At 38.4% G+C, this 24072-nt stretch overlaps 1 protein-coding gene across 4 annotated transcripts in view; it reads right to left on the bottom strand.

Moving 5' to 3' along the window:
- CHCHD6 (coiled-coil-helix-coiled-coil-helix domain containing 6) overlaps positions 1–24072 on the bottom strand; it is a 316552-nt gene that overhangs the window by 46372 nt on the left and 246108 nt on the right. For all 4 annotated transcript variants that reach the window (XM_031956166.1, XM_031956173.1, XM_031956188.1 and 1 more), the window contains one exon: positions 22965–23035. In XM_031956166.1, the coding sequence (XP_031812026.1) occupies positions 22965–23035 (71 nt within the window). The remainder of the gene's footprint in view (positions 1–22964; positions 23036–24072) is intronic.

The following is a 24072-nucleotide window of genomic DNA, read 5'->3' as shown; positions in this document are numbered from 1 at the left end:
AAAATGAATAAAAATTTAAAAAAATACAAATGATCCCCAAACTTTACTTAGTCCAATAAAGCTGCAATCTTTTTCCCATTCAATCATTTTAACATACCTGATTAACTGGCTGCTTTGGATTTCTTCTTCCATCATCTTGCCAACAAGTCAAAGTAAAGTGGCCAGTGGACAGGCATATCAGAGAATAAGAGAAAACTATACAGATAGTTTTTTTGTAATTGAGAACTCAATGTACTCTAATAAGACCTTACCAATGGCAAAACATTGAAGAAGGCTCTTAGGCTGCCATTGGCTCTGGTACTTTGAAGCCTGTGCCAGAAAACAATATTGCGGAATGTGAAAAGATAAAAGTGACCTGGAAGATCTTCTAGTTCAAAACTCCCATTTTGTAGGTGAAGCTGAGGCCTAGAAAAAGGAAATGCCTGACCAAGGTCACATAGCTCTCAAGAAATAAGGCTGGTATGAAATTTCTCCACCAATAGTCTATATACTTAGTCTATATTCTGTTCTTATAAGTTTCTTTTTTGTTTTTGACCATGATTATATGCAAACCCATATTGCCTAGTTTTGTTTATGTCAAATATAGAATACCTAATTCTTACTGAATATCATCTTTCTGCCCTGGATTGAAATATAGTTTGTCCATATCTAGCTCTCTCAGTGGTTAGTAGCACCCAGAGGTAAGGGTGGAAACTGGGTTCTGGCATTACTTTGCCTTAAAGTGTCCCTTGAAGCAAGAACGATCATCTCAAGGACCTCCCATAGTCTTTCTCTAAGTGCCCTGGAGATAAGCTAGGGACAACCAAGGGGAGTGTCTTCTGTATTTCTATATCATAAACTTTATTCAATTCAGACTCTAAAGATGGTTTTGAATTTGTCCTTTATTTCTATAGCAAAAAATCTACTTCAGAGATTAAATTCCTTATATTTTATACTCCTTCAGTAACTACCTTAACTAATTTTTATTCTTTCCTTCAGTCTACCTTTCACATATAGTACAGCAGGAATAAGAATTTATCCAACTGTTATAATGAATATGTCAGAAGACCACAGTAGTTCCCAATTGCCTCTTATATCAAAACTACTAATCATGTACTTCAAGACTTTTTACTAGTTGCACCTCACATCCCCTCAATTGCTCTCATCTCCTATTTCATCCTAGTTTATATACCCTTTGATACAGGTTTGTACAGCTTTACACATCTCACTTAAGAGTCCTTATATATGCCCCCCTCTCATCATTTGTGAGAAAATTTCCTTTACTTTCTTAGAGAAATTCAAAACTTCTTTGATGAAGCTTTCCGAGACTGATATTATCTTGCTTTTATTCGAACATTCTAAAAATTCCTCCATCCATATAAGAGGCAATATGATATAGAGGAAAAAGTGCTACATTTGGGAGCAAGGAAACAGCTGGGTTCAAATCTCATTTTTACTGTGGCTTAAGAGACAAGTCATTTAAACAGACTGTTTCTTCATATATATAAATGTGATACATACCTACAGAACCTAACTCATATGTTAGGGGAAATCAAATAATATATTTGAAGAGTTCTGCAAATCTTAAAAGTGTTGTACAGACATCAGCTTTTGTTGTATTTACTATGCATATATGTCTATAAACCTAAAGGGAGTTTTATGTCTATTTCTGTTGTTTGTTTGTTTGTTTTTTGTCTTTTTTGTATCTGGATTGTTTTCCTCCATTAGGTGTGAATATAACAGTCGATAGCTTTTGGCCTGTGCTTTTTTCTGTAGAAATACTCTAATTCAATTTCTTCTCTGTCCAACCTAGTCTTGGTCTTAGAGTAGCATATGATAATCTAGGGGTGCTATATTTACTTAAATACGAATAAAAATGAGAAATCTGTGGAAGAGATTCCAACCAAGTGGCTCACTCACTCACTTCTCCCATGTTATCACTAACCATGTGGGGACTGATAGTTGCTAGCTATTAATGTCAGTCTGTGGAAGACAATTTTGGTCTTGATAGGGTCCAGTGTGACCTGCACTCATCACCACTATCACTAAGAGGAGATACTTGGAGGATTTTCTGAGGATGATATCTCCTTACCAGTTCCCAACTAGAGAATTATTTTTTTTTAAAGCAACCCTAATTTGAAGACTTAGCAGGATCAGAGAAAGACTATGGAGAATTTCCCACTTTTCCTGATTGTGAAGCCACTGAGATCTCCACAAATTTCTTTCATTGCCCATACTTCCCCTGTAATCTATGCTGGACAGTTCTATTAGAAGCAACCTCATTTGGTAGAAAGAGTACTGAATTAAATTAAGAGGATGTAGGTTTTTTTCTAATCTTGTTATGCTTCTCGTTATCTATCTGACCTTGGTAAGATACTTAACATCTCTGGGTCTGAGGGTCTTTAATTGTAAAATTAATTAGTCAAGATTACATGTTCTCTCTCTAATTTTTTGGGGGGGTAGGGTGGGGAAAGGGCGAGGCAATTGGGGTTAAATGATTTGCCCAGGATCACACAGCTAGTAAATGCTAAGTGTGTCTAAGACCTCATTTGAACTCAAGTCCTCCTGACTCCAGGACTGATGCTCTAACCATTGTACCATCTGAGCTGCCCCCAAGTGATTTCTTAAAGGTGATTGCTTAAAGTCTATGTTGCCTCCAACATCTCAAAGACAGCACATCTCAAAATTTATCTCCCCTTCCTAAAATCTTCCCTTCAAACTTTCCTATTTCAAATACATATTCCATACTGTCATCCATTTCAAAACCTTGGAATAATAATTTTTGGCTCGTTTCTGTCCTTCATTTTCTAAGTCTAATTAGTAACTAAGTCTACTTCTATTTCCACAACATTTCACTTCTCTCTCCTTTCTACTTATAATACTATCCTAGTTTGGTTTTATCATTTCTCTGTTAGGTCCTTAGTGATCTCTCCTCAATCCATGTATATATAGCTGGCATTTTTTAAAAAAAGGCACAGGTCTGTTATTCTCCTGTTTTAAAATACTGAGTTAATTCCTACTGCTTATAATAGGAAACACTGCATCCTCAACCTATCTTAGGGGCTTCCTCATTTGATGCCACAAAGTGAATTTGCTCTGCATTCTAGACTCTAAACTTACAACAAACAAAATTCATTAGCTTTCCCCCTATTCTTCTGTTATTGTTATTATACTTCCAGTCCTGCAGGCTCAAAACCTAGAAGTCATCCTGGACTCCTCACTATCTCTTACCCCAACTATTCAAGCTGTTGTCAAGGTCAGTTTGAAGTCACCTTGGCAACATTTCAGAAATGATACTGAGTACTACTACTACTCTTTTGATAGTGCTACCACTCTGGTGCAGGCCCTCATTACCTCAAGGCTGGACTTATTAAAATAGTCTGCTGGCAGATCTGCCTGCCTAAAGTCTTTCCCCATATCAATCTATCCTGCACATTTAATCATTAAAGTGTTTTTTTTCAATGCAGGTTAAAATTTGTTATTCTCTTAATGAAGTCCAGTGGCTCCCTATTGTCTCCAAGTGCAAATACAAAATGTTGTGGCACTCAATGCCCTTCATAACCTCGATGTCCCTCTGCTACCTTTACATCCTCTTATACCTTATTCCCCAATACATATTCTTCAATATAACACTGACCTCCGTGAACAAGATACTTCTTTTCTCACTCCAGACATTCTTTCTGGCTGCCTCCTCTGGGGGAATGTTCTCCTTTCCCAGCTCCAAACATTGACTTCCCTAGTTTCCTTTAATTCCTAACTAAAATCCCAGCATCCCCAATCCCTCTTAATTCCATTGCCTTCCTTTTGTTAATTATTTCTACCTTTTGTTAGTTATTTCCAGTTTATCTTGTGTATAGCTTGTGCTGTATATGTTTGTTTGCCTGATGTCTCCTCATTAGGCCATAAGCCCCTTAAGGACAGAAACTGTCTTTTGCTTCTTTTTGTATCCCCAGTGCTTAGCACACTGACTGGCACATAGTAGGTACTGAATAAATGTTTACTATTTGATAGAAAATAGTATTATCTTCAAGAAACAAGAATGTAGGCAAGGTGAATAATATAAGGCTGGAAAATAATAAAATAAGGCTGGAAAAGCAAGTTGCGGGTCAGATAACTGTTTTACCCTAGACATAACAAGAAGCCACTGGAGTTTGTTGAGTAGAGAGACATGGTCAGACCTATGTTTAGGAAAATCATTCTGGCAGTTGTGGGAAGGGAAGGAGGAGGAAACAAGAGAGACCATCTTTTAGTAACCAATTTTTTTCCCAATTACACATAAAAACAATTTTAAACATTTGGGTTTTTTAAATTTTGAGTTCCAAATTCTTTCCCTCCTTTCCTCCATTCTCTCTCCATCCCCCTCCCTGAGATAAGTAATTTGATATAGGTTATATGTGTGCAATCATGCAAAACACAGGGAAATAATCTTTTAAACCTCATTTTGATGAGGGGTTCAGGGGCAGGGCAGTGTTTTGTGGGAACCCCTTCTAGTCGGCGCAGAGGTTCTTTGTGAAGTAATTCATGAACCTGAGAAGTTAAGACTGGCAAAAAGAAGTTTACTGTTAGAACTGAGAAGTTAGTCTTTGCTAGGAAGACTGACTTCCTCAGTGGCAAAGTCAAGTTCCTAGCAGAGAAACCCCAACAGAGTGGTAAAGATGGGTGTGGTCCTGTTAGGGAAAATAGGTGAGAGAGAAAAAGAGGGGCTGACACTGAAACGAGAATGCCTTTTCAGTGGGCAGAGGGTTCTCGTAGGCAACTATGCCAAGGAGAGAGAGGTTCCTTGGCATGATACGTTCCTGCTTTTAAGTCCTCTGCAAAGAAGTGTCCCAAGTTTCCCCTTTTAATAATTTGAAACTTTGATTTGGGGGGGGGCAGTTTGAGTTGAAATCAGACCGAGATCTTTGTGAATTGAATAGAAATTTTCCAATTGAATGAGTAGTCCTAGACTAATCTCCAACTCAACAGAGGTCTATAGAAATCTAGATCTCCAGTTGAGCTAAGTAGTAGTAGTCCTGGACTCTAGTAGTCCTGGACTCAACTAGTCCCACCAAAATAACAGAATGAAACCACTTTATCTTGATTCCCTGAGGTAGGCCTCTTCCAGGAGAGCTGAAGAAGAGTTTCTTCCCTTCAAGGAGTTCTCAAGCTTTTACTTCAAGGTTCCCCCCCAAGTCAGGACAGTATTGGGGTTCCCCCATCATTTCGATAGAGGAAGTGACTTGTCCAAGGGCATACACAATTGTTAAGTATCAGGGATGTGGCAAGTAATTTTCTAAACCATTATTTTCAACTACATTTGCCCTCTTTTTCTGTTCTATTTTGACTACTCCAGGTCCCTGTTATGTGATTCTCTTTGGGGTATATGATTATTTATTGACTGACTTTCCAGGTACTTCAGTTTCCTCATTTCTAAAAACAGCCAAATTCCAGCTGGCTGCACTGACCCCTCTGTTGTGAGAATAAATGCCATCTGCCCAGGTCACAAAAAACATTCTGTGGCACACCAAGAATAAGGGGGAAAAACACATCAGAGGAAGACAGGGAAATCCCCAGGAAGTCAAGTCAGTCAGTCAACAAAGAACCTGCTTGCTAGTCCTGAAGACATTTCCATGAGGGAAAATGGGGTTCAGTTTCTAAAGGGCAAAACTATAATAATAATAATTTGCCTGCCCTTTGAAGAATCAGAGACATCCCAGTTTAGATTGCATCTAAAGAAACTGGCATAGGAAAGGAGAATAGCATTTGAGTAGGAAGCCTAGGGTATACGACAGTAGTCAAAGCAATTGTGCTCCAGGGATTCAGAATGGAGACAGTGAGGGCTGCAGTGCAAGAACGTCTTGCCACACAGGGACGAGTGTGTGGCTCTGAAGGATCCTTGAACCAGCAACCATGATACGAGGGAGTTCCTTGCCTAGGCTAGGTAAGGTAGTCCTTCCTCTCTCCACATGGCCCCTACAAGTCTGCCTGAAATGCTCCTCTTCTGCCCCCTTCTAATCTCCTAGGATAGGGACACACCATTTCAGAGGAAAGCCATAGTTTTTTTTTTTTTTTTCAGAGGTTTTGTGTCCTTAGTTCCTCCTCTAAGTTTCTTTACTGCAGCCCCTTCCCTCCTCTAAGAGAATCCCAAATCAGTTCCAGCTGTGGTGAAATTAGCTTTAAACTTAACATCCTGATTTGTCCACCTCTTAAAGAGCCATGTAAATCACTCTGAATAATGTTTTGACAAACTCCCAAATAGGAAATTTCCCTCTGGAAAGGACAAGAGAAGTAAGGTAAAGCCCTGCTAATTCATACTAAGTAGGGGAGCTATCTGAATTACACATTTAAAAATGTTATTTTCAATTCACTTCGGTCATCTATTGGACATTTCTTCTGTGTAAGAACCAATACTTAGAACTGAGTGTGAATATGGAAATAAGCGCGCAGGATTCCTGATCTAAAGTCAAGTAGAGGGAATGAGACACAAATAACTGTAATAGAATAAAAATGGAGAGAGACAACATATACTTAGAAGAGTTGAAGTGAAGGAGGGGTCACTTCTGTCTGGGCAGCTAGAGGTTGCAGAGAGCGCTGAGCCCAAAGTCAGGAAGACCTGAATTCAAATTCACCCTCAGACACTTGGGTATAGGACTCTGAGCAAGATCACTTCATTTGTCTGCCTCAGTTTCCTCATATGTAAAATGAGGATAATAATAGCACTTTCGTTCCAGGATTGTTGTAATGAATAAATGAGAGAATAAGTATAAAGCATTTAGCAGTCTGGAATAGAGTAAGCACTATATAAATGTTAGTGAGGTATTCTTATTTTAGGTCACATAGCTAGTAAGTTTCTGAGGCTAGATTCTGAACTCGGGTCTTCAGGACTCCAGGCCTGGCATGCTCTCTCCTGCAACCACCTAGCTGCCCCAAGAACCAAATTGGACTTTGTCTCAGTTTCCTCGTCTATAAAATGAAGTTGGAGAAGGAAATGACAAAACACTTCTGTCTTTTTGCAAAGAAATCCCAAAACGGGTAATGAAGAATCAAACAGGACTGAAAAAACAACTGAGAACTAAGATTCTCATTCTTATTACTTTATTGGGAAAGGTTTCAGCCAGGAAAAGGAAGGAATTGATCTATAGCTTTAAGAAAGATTTAAATTGTCAGGGGATTTGGGGGAAGAGTATTTTAAGAGTGAGCCTAGGAAAGAAAAAAGAATGGGAACTATGTTTGGTGAATGTCCAGAGGTTCAACTTGGCGTGTGAGGAAGTGTGACTTAGTTCAACACACAGTAAATTATATATCTTTGCTTCAGTGAATAAGCAATAAGCCATTAGCATTTTCTCCCAACTGAATCTGGTGGGAGACCCTGTCTCCTGGTTAAGGACACAAGCTGCGTCTCTCCACAAGCTTACACCATCATCTCCCTATCAAGAGCCTGTTTCCTGTCCTTGGCTCTGACCCTTGCCAGGTACTCTCCAAATCACCTTCCTGGGTAACTCCCTCAAGTACTCAATCTTTTCCCTCACCTTTATTACAGCTCCTCTTTAAGTTACCTTAGCATATAAACAACTCCTTGAAGGTAGAGAATGCTTTCCTAGTTTATACAGGTGTTTCTCCCCTTTCCCCATTTACCTGTCTAAAGTGACCTATCAACTATAATCTATCTCTATGCACATTTGCAATGCAACTACAATTTAGCATCTAAACAAGTTATTTGGCATGCTGAGACTTGTCCATAGTCACACAGATAAAACAAGTTTCAGAGACAGAATCTGAATCCATGTTTTCAAGGCCAGATCTTTATCAACTATAAAATGATTTTCATGTTAATTGAATAAATATGGATAATGCTAATGTACTAGACTATAGCTTACTTCCTTTTAATTAGGTCAAACATACCCCCCCTCCTTCCTGACCTCTTCTCTCCCCCAACTCCAAACCCCTAGATTTGCGTAAGCCCTTTCTTAAGGAGAAAAAGTGTAAACGTTCAGTTTAGGTCAAATAAACACAAGTTCCTTATAAGTGGAGAGCAAATCAGTGATTCATCCTTGGATCAAAGGTCCTGGGGCATTATTTACTAAGATCAAGGAAATGGTTAATAACCTCCTTCCCCAACTCAATTGTTTTAACCTCTTTGAGAGATGACTGTTTGTGTGGCCAGTAACTTACACTACAAGTTTTCTGACAATGAGAGGCAGAGACAGGCTCTGAATGCTTCCCAGGGGAAGAGGACTGAAGGTTGTCATAAAAAATAGATGTGACACAGTAAATACAGTCTGTCCCCTGGGGTCTTAATCTCTTCCTTCAGAAAATCCAAACAATTCCTGCCGCTGGGTAGTTGTAGCTGTTTTTGTGTATGCGGTTACATTGGATTCCATTTCTTCAAACACACAATTCTTCTGGTGCCAAAAACATCTGCCTTCCACAATCAACACATTCCCCTTTCTATTCAATTTATTTAAAACTTCTCTAATGATTCAAAAGAGAAGGCACCAATTTTCCTGGTTGAATTTTCAAATAACCAGTTATGTACACTGGGCTTCACCCAAGCATAAATGAATCAGAGAAACCTGATGGTCCCAAGGCAGGGCAGGAGGGTCTTCTACAGTGACATAATTCTGGGGCCATTTTCTAGATTTGTAACTTCTGGCAAGTCATTTATTCTCTGAGTTTTACTTAGTTTATTAATTTTGTAAAACTGGGATAGGAATTGTTCAACTATCTTCTATTTGGATGATGAAGATTAAATGAGTCAGTGAAATAAAAAGCTTTTTGTATACTGTAAAGTATATGTAAAGTATGGTTTAAATATATGGGTTTATAGTAACAACAATAATATAATAAAAGTGCTTTTTCCTTTTATCATATAGTCTAATAGAAAACCCACAGTATTTTAGGTTCTATATAACTCCTAAAAATATTTTTTTTCTTCTGCCATTTCTCTTATCTACTGAACTAGCTCAAAAATGTTTGGAGGAAATGTTCTACTATCTTGGAAGAAAAATCCAAAAATATTGCTGCTGCCACTAGTTGGCATTTTTACAGTACTTATAAAGCAATTTACAATCATTAGTTAGTCCTATATATCTCCCAGTCAAGGAATTTTCTCAACATTTAAGCAAAATGATTTCTGAATTGCTCCTTATTTGGTTTGTATGAGGGAGAAATCTGTTGATAGATTCCAATGATGCTCTGTGTGGAACTGAAAGTTGGGGCACCAAAGGCTATTCCTGCCTGGCCAGGGATGAGCTCATTCATTTTATACTCATTAGGGTCTACTCAAAGTGCCCATGCTTTATCATTCTGTGATCACCAGCACCTCAGAGCCTAGAGATAGTCCAGGCTGGGAGGAAGAAGGGAGATTCATTTGAATACTTCAAACACCTGTAATTTCAGTAGGGTGAATAGTTTTCCTGCCTAAGGAGATTGCAATGCCAATTGTGCTTTAGCTACAAGGTCTACATAGAGCTGCTGTCAATGAAATAATTCATTACCTTTTTGCAGAAAATGTCAATATGAAAATTTCCAGCCAAATTTAGCTCTCTCTAAAACAAAAGTTCTTAACCTTCTTGTGACTAATGACCCCTTGGATGTGAAGGTTTCTGCTGAAGCCTATGGATCCATCATACTTTAAAATACATAATATTAAACATGTTAGAATACAAAGGAAAACCAATTATGTGATGAACAATTATAGAAAATATAAAAACACGAATTGATTTGACCAGGTTAAAGGCTACTCTTTTATAACTGTCTCATAAAGAAAATATTTGTGTGAAATGAAGTGCTAGATCAAAAAAATAAAATGATGAAAAGAAACATTCCGTGATATTTAGGGAGGAAAAAAGGCAAAAACAATACAGTGCTGCTCTTATTGTCTTCAGATCCCTACCAACTCTACTGTGGGGAAAGACTTTGTACCTGTTCCAAACAAGACTCCACCTTAAAAGGAAGACCCTAGAAATAATCATCATCAGAGAATGTCAAATGCACTGTTCCATGCAGAAGGCTAACCATTTTTATGGCTACTAGCAACTACTTACTCTTAAGGTTCTGCACTGAGAAATCAGTAACTCCAATAATTACAGAGAAGAAATAGCAAGGGAGTGAGATACTTCAAACAGATAAGACTGGAGACATAAGCAAATATAAGAAAACAATGCAAACAATGCAATGGAAAAAAAAAAAACAACCCCACTATGAGCTAAAAGAACCTAAGGATAAAACTCCAGAGGAAAATAATGCTTCAAGAATTTTTAAAAGAAGTTATTTACAAGAATTCTAGAAATTAGAAGAATTTGGCCAAAAGAACTAAAAGATGGAAGAATTATTTTTAAAAGAATGAAGGGAACTTCTGAGAAAATGGCAACCTAAAAGGTTTCAGAAAACTCAACTCCCTCTAAAATCATCTCAAAGACAAGGAAAAATATATCATATAAAAATATACATATTAACTGCCTTCTTTATGGCAGGGTACTGTACTAAATGTTGGGGGATACAAAGAAAGCAAAAAATAGTCTAATCAGACTGCACAGTCTAATCAGAAAAGATAACATGTAAACAACTATGTACAAGTAAGCTATATAAAGGATAAATTGGAGATGATCATCTAGAATTAAGAAAAATTGGGAAAAGCTTCCTAGAAAATGTAGGGATTTTAGTTAGGACTTGAAAGAAGCCATAGAAGCCCCAAGGCAGAAATGAGGAAGGAGAGCATCCCATGCCAAAAGTCTAGAGATGGAGTGTTTTGTGAAAGGAATGACAAGAAAACCATCAGTCACCTTAGGGAAGAATACCTGACAGGGGGCAGATGTAAGTCTTTTTGCAGGCTAAGAGGGGCCTAGGTTCCAAAGAGCTTTGATACCAAACAAAGTACTATGTATTTGCTATAGAGGGCTGAAACTCTTGAGTTGTTGCACTGAGGTCAGGACTGCCGAGCACTTGACAATATTGGACAATACTCTATGGGCATATGCTTGGAAAATGGTCCTTCCCACTGTCCTGTGCTGGCTCAATGATTGGTGTATAAAGAGGATTGTAGGAGGGACTAAGGGGTGAAGTAAGACTAGCCAGAGTCACACTTTGGTGGTAGACAAGGAAGAAAGCAGTTGCAGAGATTCTGCTTCCATCCTGTTCAATCCTGCATCTAAGGACCAAGAATAAAGACTAAGGACAACTTTTGCTTATCCTGACTCCGGCTGATTCTGAGGTGTCCTGGGTGTTAGTGCGGTTGTCACATTTGGCACCAAGTGTGGGGCCCGAGGACCCTAACTTCACTGAAGAAGTCTTTGATGACCAGGAAATAGGGTGAGTATTTAAATAGACAATCAGGGAACTTATTTTGTTAAGGGCTAAAATAGTAATCTTTTCTAACTGAAATGGGGTAGATATTGGAAAAGATTCTCCCCCATCCTCATCCCCAGCCCCACCCCCACCCCCACCCCGAGTGGGTGCTATGTAAAGCATACTTAAGTTGATCAAGGGACAAGACTTAATTATAACTTGGTTGCAGATCACTAAACTCTTCGGTACATTGCTACATATGTCCCTTTGGTTCTTAAAGGAAGAGGAGATAGGGCTAGATAATTGGAAGCTAGTAGGACAACAATTATGCGAATACTCCAATGATAAAGTCCTCATTCAATTTCCAAGGAAACATTCTATATACACAACATGATACAATTGGCCTTAAAGAATCCTGCAAGTTATAGAAAAAAGAAAAATTCTAAGAATGGCCAGATGGGGAAGTGTGAGGAAAATGAGGAGGACAAAGGAGGGATTAAAAGTGATATCACAGGAGGGCATGGGAGGAGTTAAGTGAGGATGAAGGGCATGGTTGATAATCACTCTCACAAAGCAGCTTCAACCCCGCCTAAACTGGAACTGGTTCTTGACATGCCCCCATCAACTTTACCTTCTGGAATGGAGGGGGGAGTAGTAGTGGGAGGGGAAGTGACACCACCAGCACCTCCCCCCCAAAAAATCACCCCCTCCTATGACTAGATTGCAGCAAAAGGCAGTACTTAAAGCCACAGAAGAAGGGCAGAATTTAGGTGATTTGCAACTGGAAATGTATTCAGTGATTCAACAGTTTGACTCTTCAGGTCAAGAAAGTAGAAGATACACTCCTTTTGATATAGAAATCCTCAAAGACTTGAAAAAGGCTTGCACTCTTTATGGGGCTACATCAGCTTATGTTAAGATGTTATTACAGAATTTGGCTTATAAAGTCTTAACCACTCAGGACTAGAAATCTATCGCAAGGACATGCTTAGAACCTGGACAAAACTTGTTATGGCTTTCTAAATATAGTGAGCTCTGTAGGATACAAGCCCAACAAAATAGTCAAAGTGGAATTCATACTCCAATCACCTTTGACCAACTAACAGATGTAGGTTCTTGTGCAGACATCTCAGTACAGATTAATTACCCCTTAGCAGCTTATGGGCAAATTGCTGCTGCTGCTATCAAAGCATGGACTTCTCTTCCCAATAAAAACAATAAGGGAGAGGCCTTCACAAAAATAACACAAGGGCCAAATGAACATTTGTTGATTTTGTGGGACTTCTGCAGACTGTTGTTGTATGAACCAATAGTGAAAATGCAGTAACAGACATTATGATAAGGCAACTTGCTAAAGAAAATGCTAATGAGGCTTGTAGAGGAATTATAGTAGGACTGCGCAAGGATGCTCCTTTAGAGGAGATCATAAGATGCTGTGCCACAGTGGGCACAAATATCTTTTATAGCCAGGCTATGATGTAGACTTCCCAAGATCCCAATATGGGAAGACAGGGTCCCTTTTGGCAAGGGACTTCCAGAGAGACTTGTCAATGCTTTCCATGTGGTAAAGTAGGGCATCTGAAAGCTCAATGTTGGCATAGAGACAGAGTGAGAAAACAGGGTGGGAGAATAAGACCCAAAACCCCATGTCCAAAATGCAACAGAGGCTTCCATTGGGCATCAGAATGTAGACAGATTCAGGGAAACAGGATGAGGGGCCCAGCCCCAAAGCCCAAGACAAAGAATACTTGGGGCATGATGGCAGCCAATGGTGTACCCAGAAAGTGCCTAGAAGGCCAGTACCCAGACATGACCAATCAGCCAGGAAGCCATTTATCTGATGGGTGAAGGGGATTACACAATTAACCAGTCAGGAAGCAACCTGATGGGAGAAAGGGGTTACAATTGGGGAGAATAGAGTTGTATGCAGCTGGGACAACTGAGATACCCCCTGGAGAAATGAAATCTGTTCCTCTCCAGCCTATGGATCCCTTGCCTCCAGGCACAGTAGGCTTGACCATTTCACCTCCTGAGAGTATGTACAAAACAGTGTCCATCCACACACTAATGTGGGAGACTGAGGAATGTGTAGATAATATCCCAGTCACTAATATAGGAGAAGTAGTAGCATTAGGTTCACTGATACAGACTCCTAATAAGCAATCTGGTGATAGTCGCCCAGATTGTGACTCCAAGCAACAAAGTCCAGGAATACACTAGACAGCAACTGTGACAGCTGACCCACCTATGCTCACTATCTATATAAATGGCATACCATTAGAAGGATTGGTAGACACAGGTGCAGATCGTATAGTCATTAGAGGTGCCAGCTGGCCCAGTCACTGGCCAAAGATTAAAGCAGACACCTATATGTCTGGCGTAGGAGGATCAATAGCAGCTGAAGTTAATGCTACCCCTATGAGATGGACTTTTGAAGACAAAATAGGAGTTTTTACTCCTTTTATAGTTGAAAAAATCCCCATCAATCTGTGGGGAAGAGACATTTTTACAACAATTAGGGTTAAAAATGAGTACTTCGGTTTTTTAAGCAGGGCTGCTGTTGAAGGCCTGCCAACACTTTTACCTGTTCCTATCCAATGGAAAACTGATACACCAGTGTTAGAACAGTGGCCCTTAGGTAGCAACAAAATTCAGGCCTTATTAGATATAGTTCAGGAGCAACTTGACCAAGGACACTTACAACCTTCTCTAAGTCCTTGGAATTCCCCAGTGTTTGTTGTAAAAAAGAAATCTGGAAAATGGAGGATGCTGACTGATATAAGAAAGGTAAATGAGCAGATGGAAACTATGGGAACTCTTCAACCTGGGCTTCCATTTTCTACTCAATGGCCTAGAGAATGGCCTCTTTGGGTTATAGACATTAAGGATTGTTTCTATTCTATCCCTCTAGATAAGGAGGATATGAAAAGATTTGCCTTTTCAGTGCCCAGCGTTAACTTAGCTGAGCCTTATAAAAGATATGAATGGACAGTTTTGCCACAGGGAATGAAAAACAGCTATGATACTATGTGTCAAATATATGTTGCTGTTGCTCTTGCTCCAGTAAGAAAAGCATCTCCAAAAGTTATGTTATTACATTACATGGATGATATATTGGGATGTGCACCTGAGGAACAAATGTTAGAAGCACGTCTACAAAAGACCATGGAAACACTAAGGTACTACCAAATTGCACATAGCTCCAGAAAAAATTCAAAGACATACTCCTTTTTCAATATTTAGGATATGAAGTATATCCTAAGGTGCTTACAGTACAAAAACTGTCCTTAAGAACAGAGAAGCTAAACACCTTAAATGATTTTCAGAAATTGATAGGAGATATCCAATGGATGAGACCAATGTTAGGCTTGACAACCTATCAATTACAACCATTATATGACATTTTAAGGGGAGGCAGTGCTTTAAACTCATCACGCCATCTTATAAAAGAAGGTCAAGAGGCTTTGAGAGAAGTTGAACTGGCTTTATCCAATGTGGTAGAGTCACTCAAAAATCCTTGAAAATATCATTTTTTGCTACACAGGAGTCACCCACAGCAGTCCTTCCATCAAGGGGACAGTGTGATAGAGTGTGAACCTCCCAGCACAACCAGAACAAAACCTTACTCCTTACCCAGTGCTTGTGGCTAGAATTTTATTAAAGGCTACTAAGCAAGCAGTACAATAATCTGGGATAAGACCTGACAAGATATAAACCTTTTATACTAATGCACAAATTAATGTATGCTGTGAAACCATCCCAGAGTGGAAAATTTTATTAGCCATGGCTCCAAATTTTACACATGGGTCTCCATTAAAGATAACCAGGCTATTATATAATTGGCGATGGATTCTTGAAGAAAAGGTTTCTAAAGTTCCTCTTAAAGGACCAACTACCTTTACAGATGCATCCAAATATAATATTTGCCCTGTATACTCTCGTGACTTAACTCTAAAGAGAGTAGTCAGAACTCCTTTTCAGTCCACTCAGCAGAATGAATTGTATGCAATCATTCTAGCTCTTACTTATTATCCAGGAGATATAAATACAATATCTGATTCGGCCTATTCAGTAGGTGTGGTACAAAGAATTGCTACAGCCCAAATAAAATTTGTAGCCTCTAATATATATCAGCTCTTTAAGAAACTTCAAGAGCAAGTGAGAAAGCATCCAGGTAAGATTTATATCTTGCATGTCCACTCTCATAGTGGACTTCCAGGTCCTATTTTTGATGGTAATTCAAAGTTCAGATAGCCTTCTAACTATGTTGGCCAATACTCCTTTATTTCAGGAAGCCCAAGAATCTCATTTTAAATATCATCAGGCTGCTTGAGCTTTACATTTACAATTTGGAATAACAAGAGAGGAAGCTAGGAGGGCAGTAAAAACCTGTACAGCTTGCTTTCCTTTTCACACTCCTACACTGCCTTCAGGGAAGAACCCTCGTGGTTTGATACCCAATGAAATCTGGCAAATGGATGTGACCCATTAAAAATCTTTTGGTCATCTGTCTTTTATCCATGTTGTGGTAGACACCTTTTCAGGATTCACTTTTGCAATTCCAGAAGCAAAAGAGACAGCCCAAGTGGTCACTGAGTTCCTTTTTCAAGCATTTGCAATTATGAGTGTGCCACAAGCAATAAAAACAGACAATGGACCTGCATATACTTCTAAACATTTTGTACACTTTTGTGCACAGTATAAGATTTTACACACTACTGGCATACCCTTTAATCCTCAAGGACAGGCAATAGTAGAGAGGAGAAACAGAGACATTAAAATGCTCCTCCAAAAACAAAAGAAAGGGGGAGCCCCAGGCAACCCTAGAGACTTCTAAATCTAGCTCTTTATACTATTAACTTCTTGATTTTTGACAAAGATGCACTGGCTCCAGCAGACAGGTTTTTATAACCCACCAGAAGAGCAGTGTCCAGTGTAAGCGGCTTTACTATCTTTAGATATTTGCCAGGTGATATGGAGAGACCCAGAAAGTAGTGAATGGAAGGGATCAGATAGGGTAATTGCTTGGGGGAGAGGATTTCTTTTATCTCTACAGGTGGAGAAGGAATCAAATGGGTGCCAACGACGAGACGTATTCACCTTGTCCATTGGAAAGAGATGGAGCAGACCCTTGAAATGAAGGAGAAGACCCAAGAAATATCGGGTAGTTCCATTGCTGACTGTGCCCACCACTGAAAGAGCATGGCAGTTATGGCATTTGACTCATGGACATCAAAAATTGTTGGACTTCAAAACCTTCAGGAATCATTGGATTCTCTGAGACATGATAGACTGTTGTATGACTTGAAAATCGTCCGGAATCATTGGATTCTCTGAGACATGATAAGATTGTTGTAGGACTTCAAAACCCTCAGGAATCATTAGGTTCTCTGACTCATGATAAGACTGTTGTAGGACTTGAAAACCCTCAGGAATCATTGAATTTTCTGAGAAATGATGACTATTGCAGGACTTCAAAATCTGCTGGAATCATTGAATTCCCTAACACATAAAAAGACTGTGGCAGGACTTCAAAAACTTGTGGGGAATCATTGCATTCCCTGACCCATGAAGCAATGCACAATAGATTGGTTTTGGACTATTTCTTGGATGCTGAAGAAGTCGTATGTGTGACTGTTGTTTATATACTCTCCCTTCTAGGATCTGGAAATCTCTTACAATACCGTATTGATTTATATTGTTTTTGTTATATCACTACTTGTATGTACAATTCATGTTTGTTACACCACATTGAGCTTGCACTGACTGTGGGGAGAGTCATCACTAATAGCCTCTGCGTTATTGCTATGTGCTTGTGTTATACCTCCCATGCTGATGGGTTTGTGCATACCTGTTTCTAATAAGACCCTCCAGTCCAGAAATCTGCTAGCAATCCCCATTTCCCTTTAGTGCTTTTCATCTCCCTTCCTGAGATTTCAGGGAGGGCATGATCATTTCCTTTTTAGCGCTTTCACCTCCCTTTTGGGGAGCTCTCACTTCTCTGAGAAGTCAGGGATGGCATGGGAGGTATAACACAAGCACATAGCAATAACGCAGAGGCTATTAGTGATGACTCTCCCCACAGTCAGTGCAAGCTCAATGTGGTGTAACAAACATGAATTGTACATGCAAGTAGTGATATAACAAAAACAATATAAATCAAACAAACTTTGTATTCTCAATTTAATACATTTTTGACTGATTACAGAATGGATGGGAATGAGAAGAGACTTGAGGAAGTGAAGAGGAACAAGCATTTATGTTGTGTCTAAGTGTTATATCACGTTAAATACTTTATAAATATGATTTCTTTAGATCTCCAGCAGGCTATTGCAGCAATCCAGCATGAAGTAATATGATATGGGCATTTGCCAGGGCAGCACTAATGTCAGAAGATAGAAGAGTGTGTGTGAGAGAGATGTTGTTATGGTAAAGTAGACCTTGGCAACAAATTGTATATGGAAGGCTGTGAGGAGCTGAGGATGACTCTTGAGTTGGGTGTCCCCAACAGTAAAAGGAAAGCTAGAAGAGGGCAGGATCTGGTAGGAAAAGATAAGTTTAGTTTTCAATATGATGAGTATTCAGATTTCTACAGGAAGCCCAATAAGCAGCTGGAAATCACCAAATGTACCTATGTCCAGGCTGGTTTCTTACTCACATTCAGGATTGCAAGGACTGATGGGAAGGGGTCAGCTTCTCCCTTAGCCATAACTATGAAAAATTCTCTTCTATTTTTTTAAATGATGTCACTTTTAGCTTGCCTCTTTCATTTTAGGCTTTCTGGGAAATAAGATTTAAATAATTGTGATATGTTTTGATATATCATCTTCATGATTTCTTTTTGTATTACTTATATTTTTCCCAGCATATTTCCACTTTTCAATAGTTATCCCTTATAATATCCCTTACATATAATATATATATATAAAATATAATATCCCTTATAATAAAGAAAATCTCTTTAAAAGAGAACGAAAATTTTTATCTTTGCAAAAAGATAAAAATAGTTTAGTCACACTAGAGAACCTATTGAAAAAGTCTGGCTTCATATGCAATTCTATATAAGATGACTTCCCTTCTCTGCAAAAATCTGAAAGTGTCCTTTTCTACTTTTTCTTTGGGGCTAAGATGGGACATACAATTTTATAGCATTCACTTAACATTGTAAAATGAAAGAAGAATAACACAATAAAACAATGTTGTAGTCTCTATGTGTATTATTTTTGTGGTTCTGTTTACTTCAATCTTCATTAATTTGTAAATCTTCTCATAATTCCCATCAAAATCCAGCCTATTCATCACCTCTTACTTTATATGAAATTATTGTCAAGAATTAAAACTTGATAACCCATTCACCAGCTGATAATTATAAGTCAACATTTACAAGCGCTTACTATATACTAGGTGCTGTGCCAAGCACATTATAATGATCTCATTTGATCCTCACAGCAGCCCTGTTTCCCAGTTTACCAATAACCAGTTTCTTCACACTAGGAAATTGAGGCAAACAGAGGTTAAGTGACTTGCCTAGGACCACAAGGTTAGTAAGTAGTGAGAAACTACATTTCAACTCAGGACTCCAGACCCAGAGCTCAATTCACTGTACCACCTAGCTGATTATCTACTCTGTTTCTAGTTTTGTCCTTTACAGAATTCCACAAGATATATGGCCCCAAAGCATGAAGGCATGTATGCATGAATGGAGATATTTATTAAACACTTACTATGTGGGGTCAGGCCCTGTGCTCAATCCCACAGATACAAACAGAAAACGCTAGACAGGCTCTGCAGACAGGAGCTCACTATCTGATTGGTGGAGAGAACACATAAAAGAGGAGGCCCACAGAGTAGATGGATAAAGAAGTCCTGAGGGCTCTGTTATCAAGACCTGGGGTTCTGAGGGGATAAGCATCGGGTCAGATAACAGTGGCCCAGGGTCTGCAGGTCTTGTGGTCCTCCATCCTGCCAGAAGGATCAGAGCTGGGGACTGAGCTCATCAAGCAGCCATGCTGAATGGCCCAGGGAAGAGGAGAAAGTGAAGAGAAGGCAAAGGACAAAGAGATCTAGACAGGATGCAAAGTTCCACACACACCAACATATTCTGTGTTGTTGCTGTGGGTCAGTCACTTCCATCAGGTCTGACTCTCTGTGACCTCATCTGGGCTTTACTTGCCAAAGGAATTGCAGTGGTTTCCTTCTCTAGCTCATTTGATAGAGGAGGAAACTGAGGCAAACCAAAATAAGTGATTTGCTTGGAGTCACACAGCTAGGAAGTGTCTGAGGCCAGATTTGAACACAGGAAGAGGAGTCCTCCTGACTCCAGGACCAGAGACACTGGACCACCGGAGGCATTACTATGGTAATATAATAATACCCACTGATTGGGGAATGGTTAAACAAAGTGTGGCACATGAATGTAATTGACTGTTATAAGAAATGATGAATATGAAAATGCAAAGAATCATAAAATTAATATGAACTAATGCAAAGTGAAATAAGTAGAACCAGGAAAAATAATAATACATAACACCACAGTATGCAAATGGAAAGAACGGCAACAAAATAAAACTAAATGTTGGATAGATAGTTAATACAATCAAGGCAGGTCCCAAAGAAGAGAGGAGGAAATGCTGCTGTTCCTTCTTTGTAGCACTTTGGGATTTTGTGGAAAGAATGTTGCATGTACTATTAAGACTTTTTATTTGTTGGTTAGTTTTGCTTAATTGCATTTTTTTTCCTCTTCCATTTTTTTGTTATATTTCTGGGTAGGGAAGGAGGTATCTGTCTGAAAATAAAGGTTATATAAAAACAAAAAATATTAATAAAAACTAATTTAAAAAATAAGAAAAAAAAAGAGGGTAGAAATGAAGAATAGTTAACCAAAAAACAAAAATCCAGTGACCCGGGTCTGTTTTAGATGGAGAGGTTGGGAAAAGACTGGGATGCAGAATTATCCAACTCAAGGTATGTTCTATTCCTTTTTAGTATCTCTTCTTTTTCCTTTAAAAAAAAAAAAAAGAGGGGATAGGTAGGTGGTATAGTGGACAGAGACCCAGCCCTGAAAGTCTGGAGGACCTGAGTTAAAATTTGACCCCGGACACTCAACACTTCCTAGTTATGTTGACCCTGGGGCAAGTCACTTAACCCCAATTGTCTCAGGGGGGAAAAAAAGGAGGTAGAGAGTAAAAAAAAGAGGGGAAAAAATTCATCATCTGGCAGTCAGCTCTCTAAAGATGAAACATTCCATGATAAATTCATTTCATACTTATATAGTTGGGAGTTTTTTCAGTCTGAAAGGACTTAAAGAGTTTGCAATCTGCTGCTATAACTTCCAAGAAGAACCTCTGGCCTTTTGGGCTAGGACAACATAAGACAAAAACACATTTTGATGCCTCTTCATAGAAAGATGGAAGAATACTAATATGCTGTAATTTATATAACCATCAGATTGGGCTGCTTATTAACATTTTCTTTGTTACTAGGAAGGAGCCACAAAGAATGTAGCAATAACAGGAAATAACTGTGGCATAAAAACAAAAAACAGAAATAAAACTTTTAAAATAATTTTAAAAACAACACTCAAATCCATAGTTATCCTCAAAACATGAAAAGACAGCAGAATAAGACAGTAGAAAATAGCAAAGATGTACAAATTTGCAGAGTCTGCACTGGCTTCAAAGGACTTATAATCTAATTTTGGCACAGGTCATATATACATATAAAAAGACAAAAAGTCTTTTTTCTTGGAGACAGAATGATGATCTTCCAAGGGACCTTTCTTCTAGTTCTTAAACTCCATGATTTTATATATAGTAACTGAGTAGTATAGACAAATACTGTAAAAATTCAGATGAGGTAGTATTTCAAGCAAGGCTACCAAGACAAAGTCAAGATATGAGCAAAGGTATCCAGATAGGAATACAAATGGCCAAGGACAAGTAGACCAATTTAATTGGAAATGAAGGATTTTAGTGGAGAAGGTGTGGTCCATAAATCTGGAAAGGGAAAGTGGGGAAAGGTTGTATAGATATGGGAAAGGTTGTATAGATATGTCAAATTGACAGGAAGGTTGTAACATACAGAAAACTATTTCAAAAAGATTAATCTGAAAGCTGTAGGAATGGGGGAGAATGGGAAGAAGAGCTCAAAAGCAGAGAAGACCACCTAGAAAGCTGTTACAGTACCTTATGGGTGCAATGCTTAGCAACTTCAAAGTAGCCAAGGGTACTACTGGTGCTCTAGCACAACTAGAACAAATCTAGGAGCTCTGAGGAATATTGGGCCTGGGGCTCCTGGAACACATGGAGAGGTGAGCCAACATGGAAAGCTCAGGGAACATTCAGGGTAAACACACTGGCTCTGAGATTACTTCGGATTTTCCTTCTAAACTACCATTTCCTGGGACTTGAGAGGATCTTTATTCTCCTTTCTATCTTCCTTATTACATCCTCACCCTTTAGGTAGAGAACAGTCTAAATTCTTGGGTAGCTCCAGAAGTCTCAGAGTTGCTAAAGGATTCAGGGCAGGTTTTAAAGAATACTTAACAAGAAAGGGCAAATCCTTAAACATCCAGGTGTCCTCTCCTCCTTGATCACAAACATTCAGGATAGAACAGATTTGCCCATGAATCTTTTTAGGCCAGTAACCCCAAAGACCAGCTTTTCAGGTACTCCAAGGTATCTCTAGTAGGCATATTCCAAATTTTCAAAACAAAAAATTAACTTTATTATTAATTTGCATCTAAAAAAAATCTTCCACCTAGCACCCTCAGAAAGTGTAAAGATGTGTGAAAGTCTACTAGTGAAATCAGATTAATGATGTCAGGAGAATAGGATATCACAAGGTATAAAAAGTCAAGATTTGTTGTTTGGGGTGGAGGCTGGGAGTGGCCATAAGTGTGATTTCGCGATGAGTATTTTAGTCATTGTTTGGGAAGTGTATCTATTTCTTTTTCTTGGCCTTTTCTTTTCCATAGCTTTTTCAAGCTATCTTTCTTCATTGTCTATCTCATCTGAGTAATGAGTGACAGGGTTAAATACAGCATCTACTGCTACTGCAATCTCCCATTGTTGGAAAACTGTTGTGTCTCTTTGTATCTCTATTTTCTTAGTGATCACATTATTCCATTCTGTCATTTGATAGTCTCTGTTATAATTTCTTTCCAAGCTTTCCTCCTATCATGGAATTGGAGATTCTCTGACTTTTCTCAGCCTTTGCATAAACTTAAGCTAGAACTATGATGGATACCAACAGCCTTGGCCAATGGATAGCTAGGCTTCAGGACAATGAAAAATAGCTTTTCCTAACTAAAGAAGCTTCTAACTTCAGTTTATCCAAAGGCTGAGAAAAGAATCAGAGAAATTTCTAATCCAGTGATAGGAGGAGAGCTTGGAAAGAAGTTATAACAAAGAGACCATCAAGTAACAGGATGGAATAATGTGATCTCCTAACTTCTCTAACTCAATCTATACTTCAAGTTTCCAATGAGTTGGTAAAAGAAAAAGGTATATAAAGGTAAAATTAAGGATTAAGGTAATAAAGGTAAAATTAAGGATGACCACTTTCCATCTTCATTTCTAAGTTTGAAGAATGATGGCAGAATTATGTACTTCTATACAGCTGGGATTAAGTGGTGGAGGCAGCTTTATATTCGCTTGTAACAGGATAGGATATTCACAAATATATGCTAAATTTTGCAAAGAACAAAAGTAAATCCTTACTTTATTGTGTCCTCCAGCCGGGTAGCTGCCTCATGGAATTGTTGTGATGACAGTTTGTACATTTCAGCATTCTGCAATTAAAAAAAAATCCACACAGGAAAAAAAACTTTGTATTAAATTTCTTTGATAAGGACTTATATAAGATAATCAGAATATATACATCCATATATATATATGAATATCAAACCAGGAGCTATTTCCCAATAGATAAGTGGTTAAAGGACACAAACTTTCCTCGAAATAATAGCAAACAATCATGTGAAAGAATGCTTGGAAGTCACTAATAATAAGAAAAATGCAAATAAAAACTCTATGTAGAAACTTTATTTAGAAAGTTTTGCTTCATAATCTGTAAACTGATGAAGCTGACAAAAAACAGAGATAATGTTGTTGGAGGGGTTGTGGGAACACAGGCACAATAATGTGCTGTCAGTACAGCTGTGAATTAGTAAAAACATTCTGGAGAGCAAGTTGAAATTTTGCAAATAAGGTGACTAACCTTTGATCCAGAGACAGATTTCAATACCAGGCTTATTCCCAGAAGTTCCCAATATAGCAAAATAATTTATAGCTACCATGAAGAATGCAGCCAAGGAAAGTAGGAGAAAGGAAAGAGAATGAGCATTGATATGAGGCTTAATTGTGGTTCAGGCACTGTGCTATGTGGTGTTTTTTTTTTTTTTTTTTTTTTTTTTTAATAAACATTATTTCATTTAATTCTCAAACCACTCTGGGAGGGAGGTTTTGAATAGATGTTCATTTATTGAGGAATGGCCAAATAAATTAGGATACATGGATAAAACACAAAACTGCTGTGCTGTCAAGAAACAATAGCTATTATGAATATACAGAGAAGCATGGAAAGATTTCTATTAACTGATGCAGAATAAATTAAGTAGAGCCAAGAAAACAATATATACAATGACTACAACACATTATTAGTGGAAATAACAACACAAAAAAATCTAAAGTGAATCTTGTAACATAGTTAAGAACAAACATGAGTCCAAAGAAGATACATGAGAAGATCCTCCCTTCCTTTCCACATCTTTGCAGAGGCTAGAGGTCCATGTATTTGGTATATACTGCACATATTTTCAGGTAGGCT

The sequence above is a fragment of the Sarcophilus harrisii genome, chromosome 1 (assembly GCF_902635505.1).
Source record: "Sarcophilus harrisii chromosome 1, mSarHar1.11, whole genome shotgun sequence".
In the NCBI taxonomy this organism is placed as follows: domain Eukaryota; kingdom Metazoa; phylum Chordata; class Mammalia; order Dasyuromorphia; family Dasyuridae; genus Sarcophilus; species Sarcophilus harrisii.
This window is presented reverse-complemented; position numbering and strand designations above follow the sequence as displayed.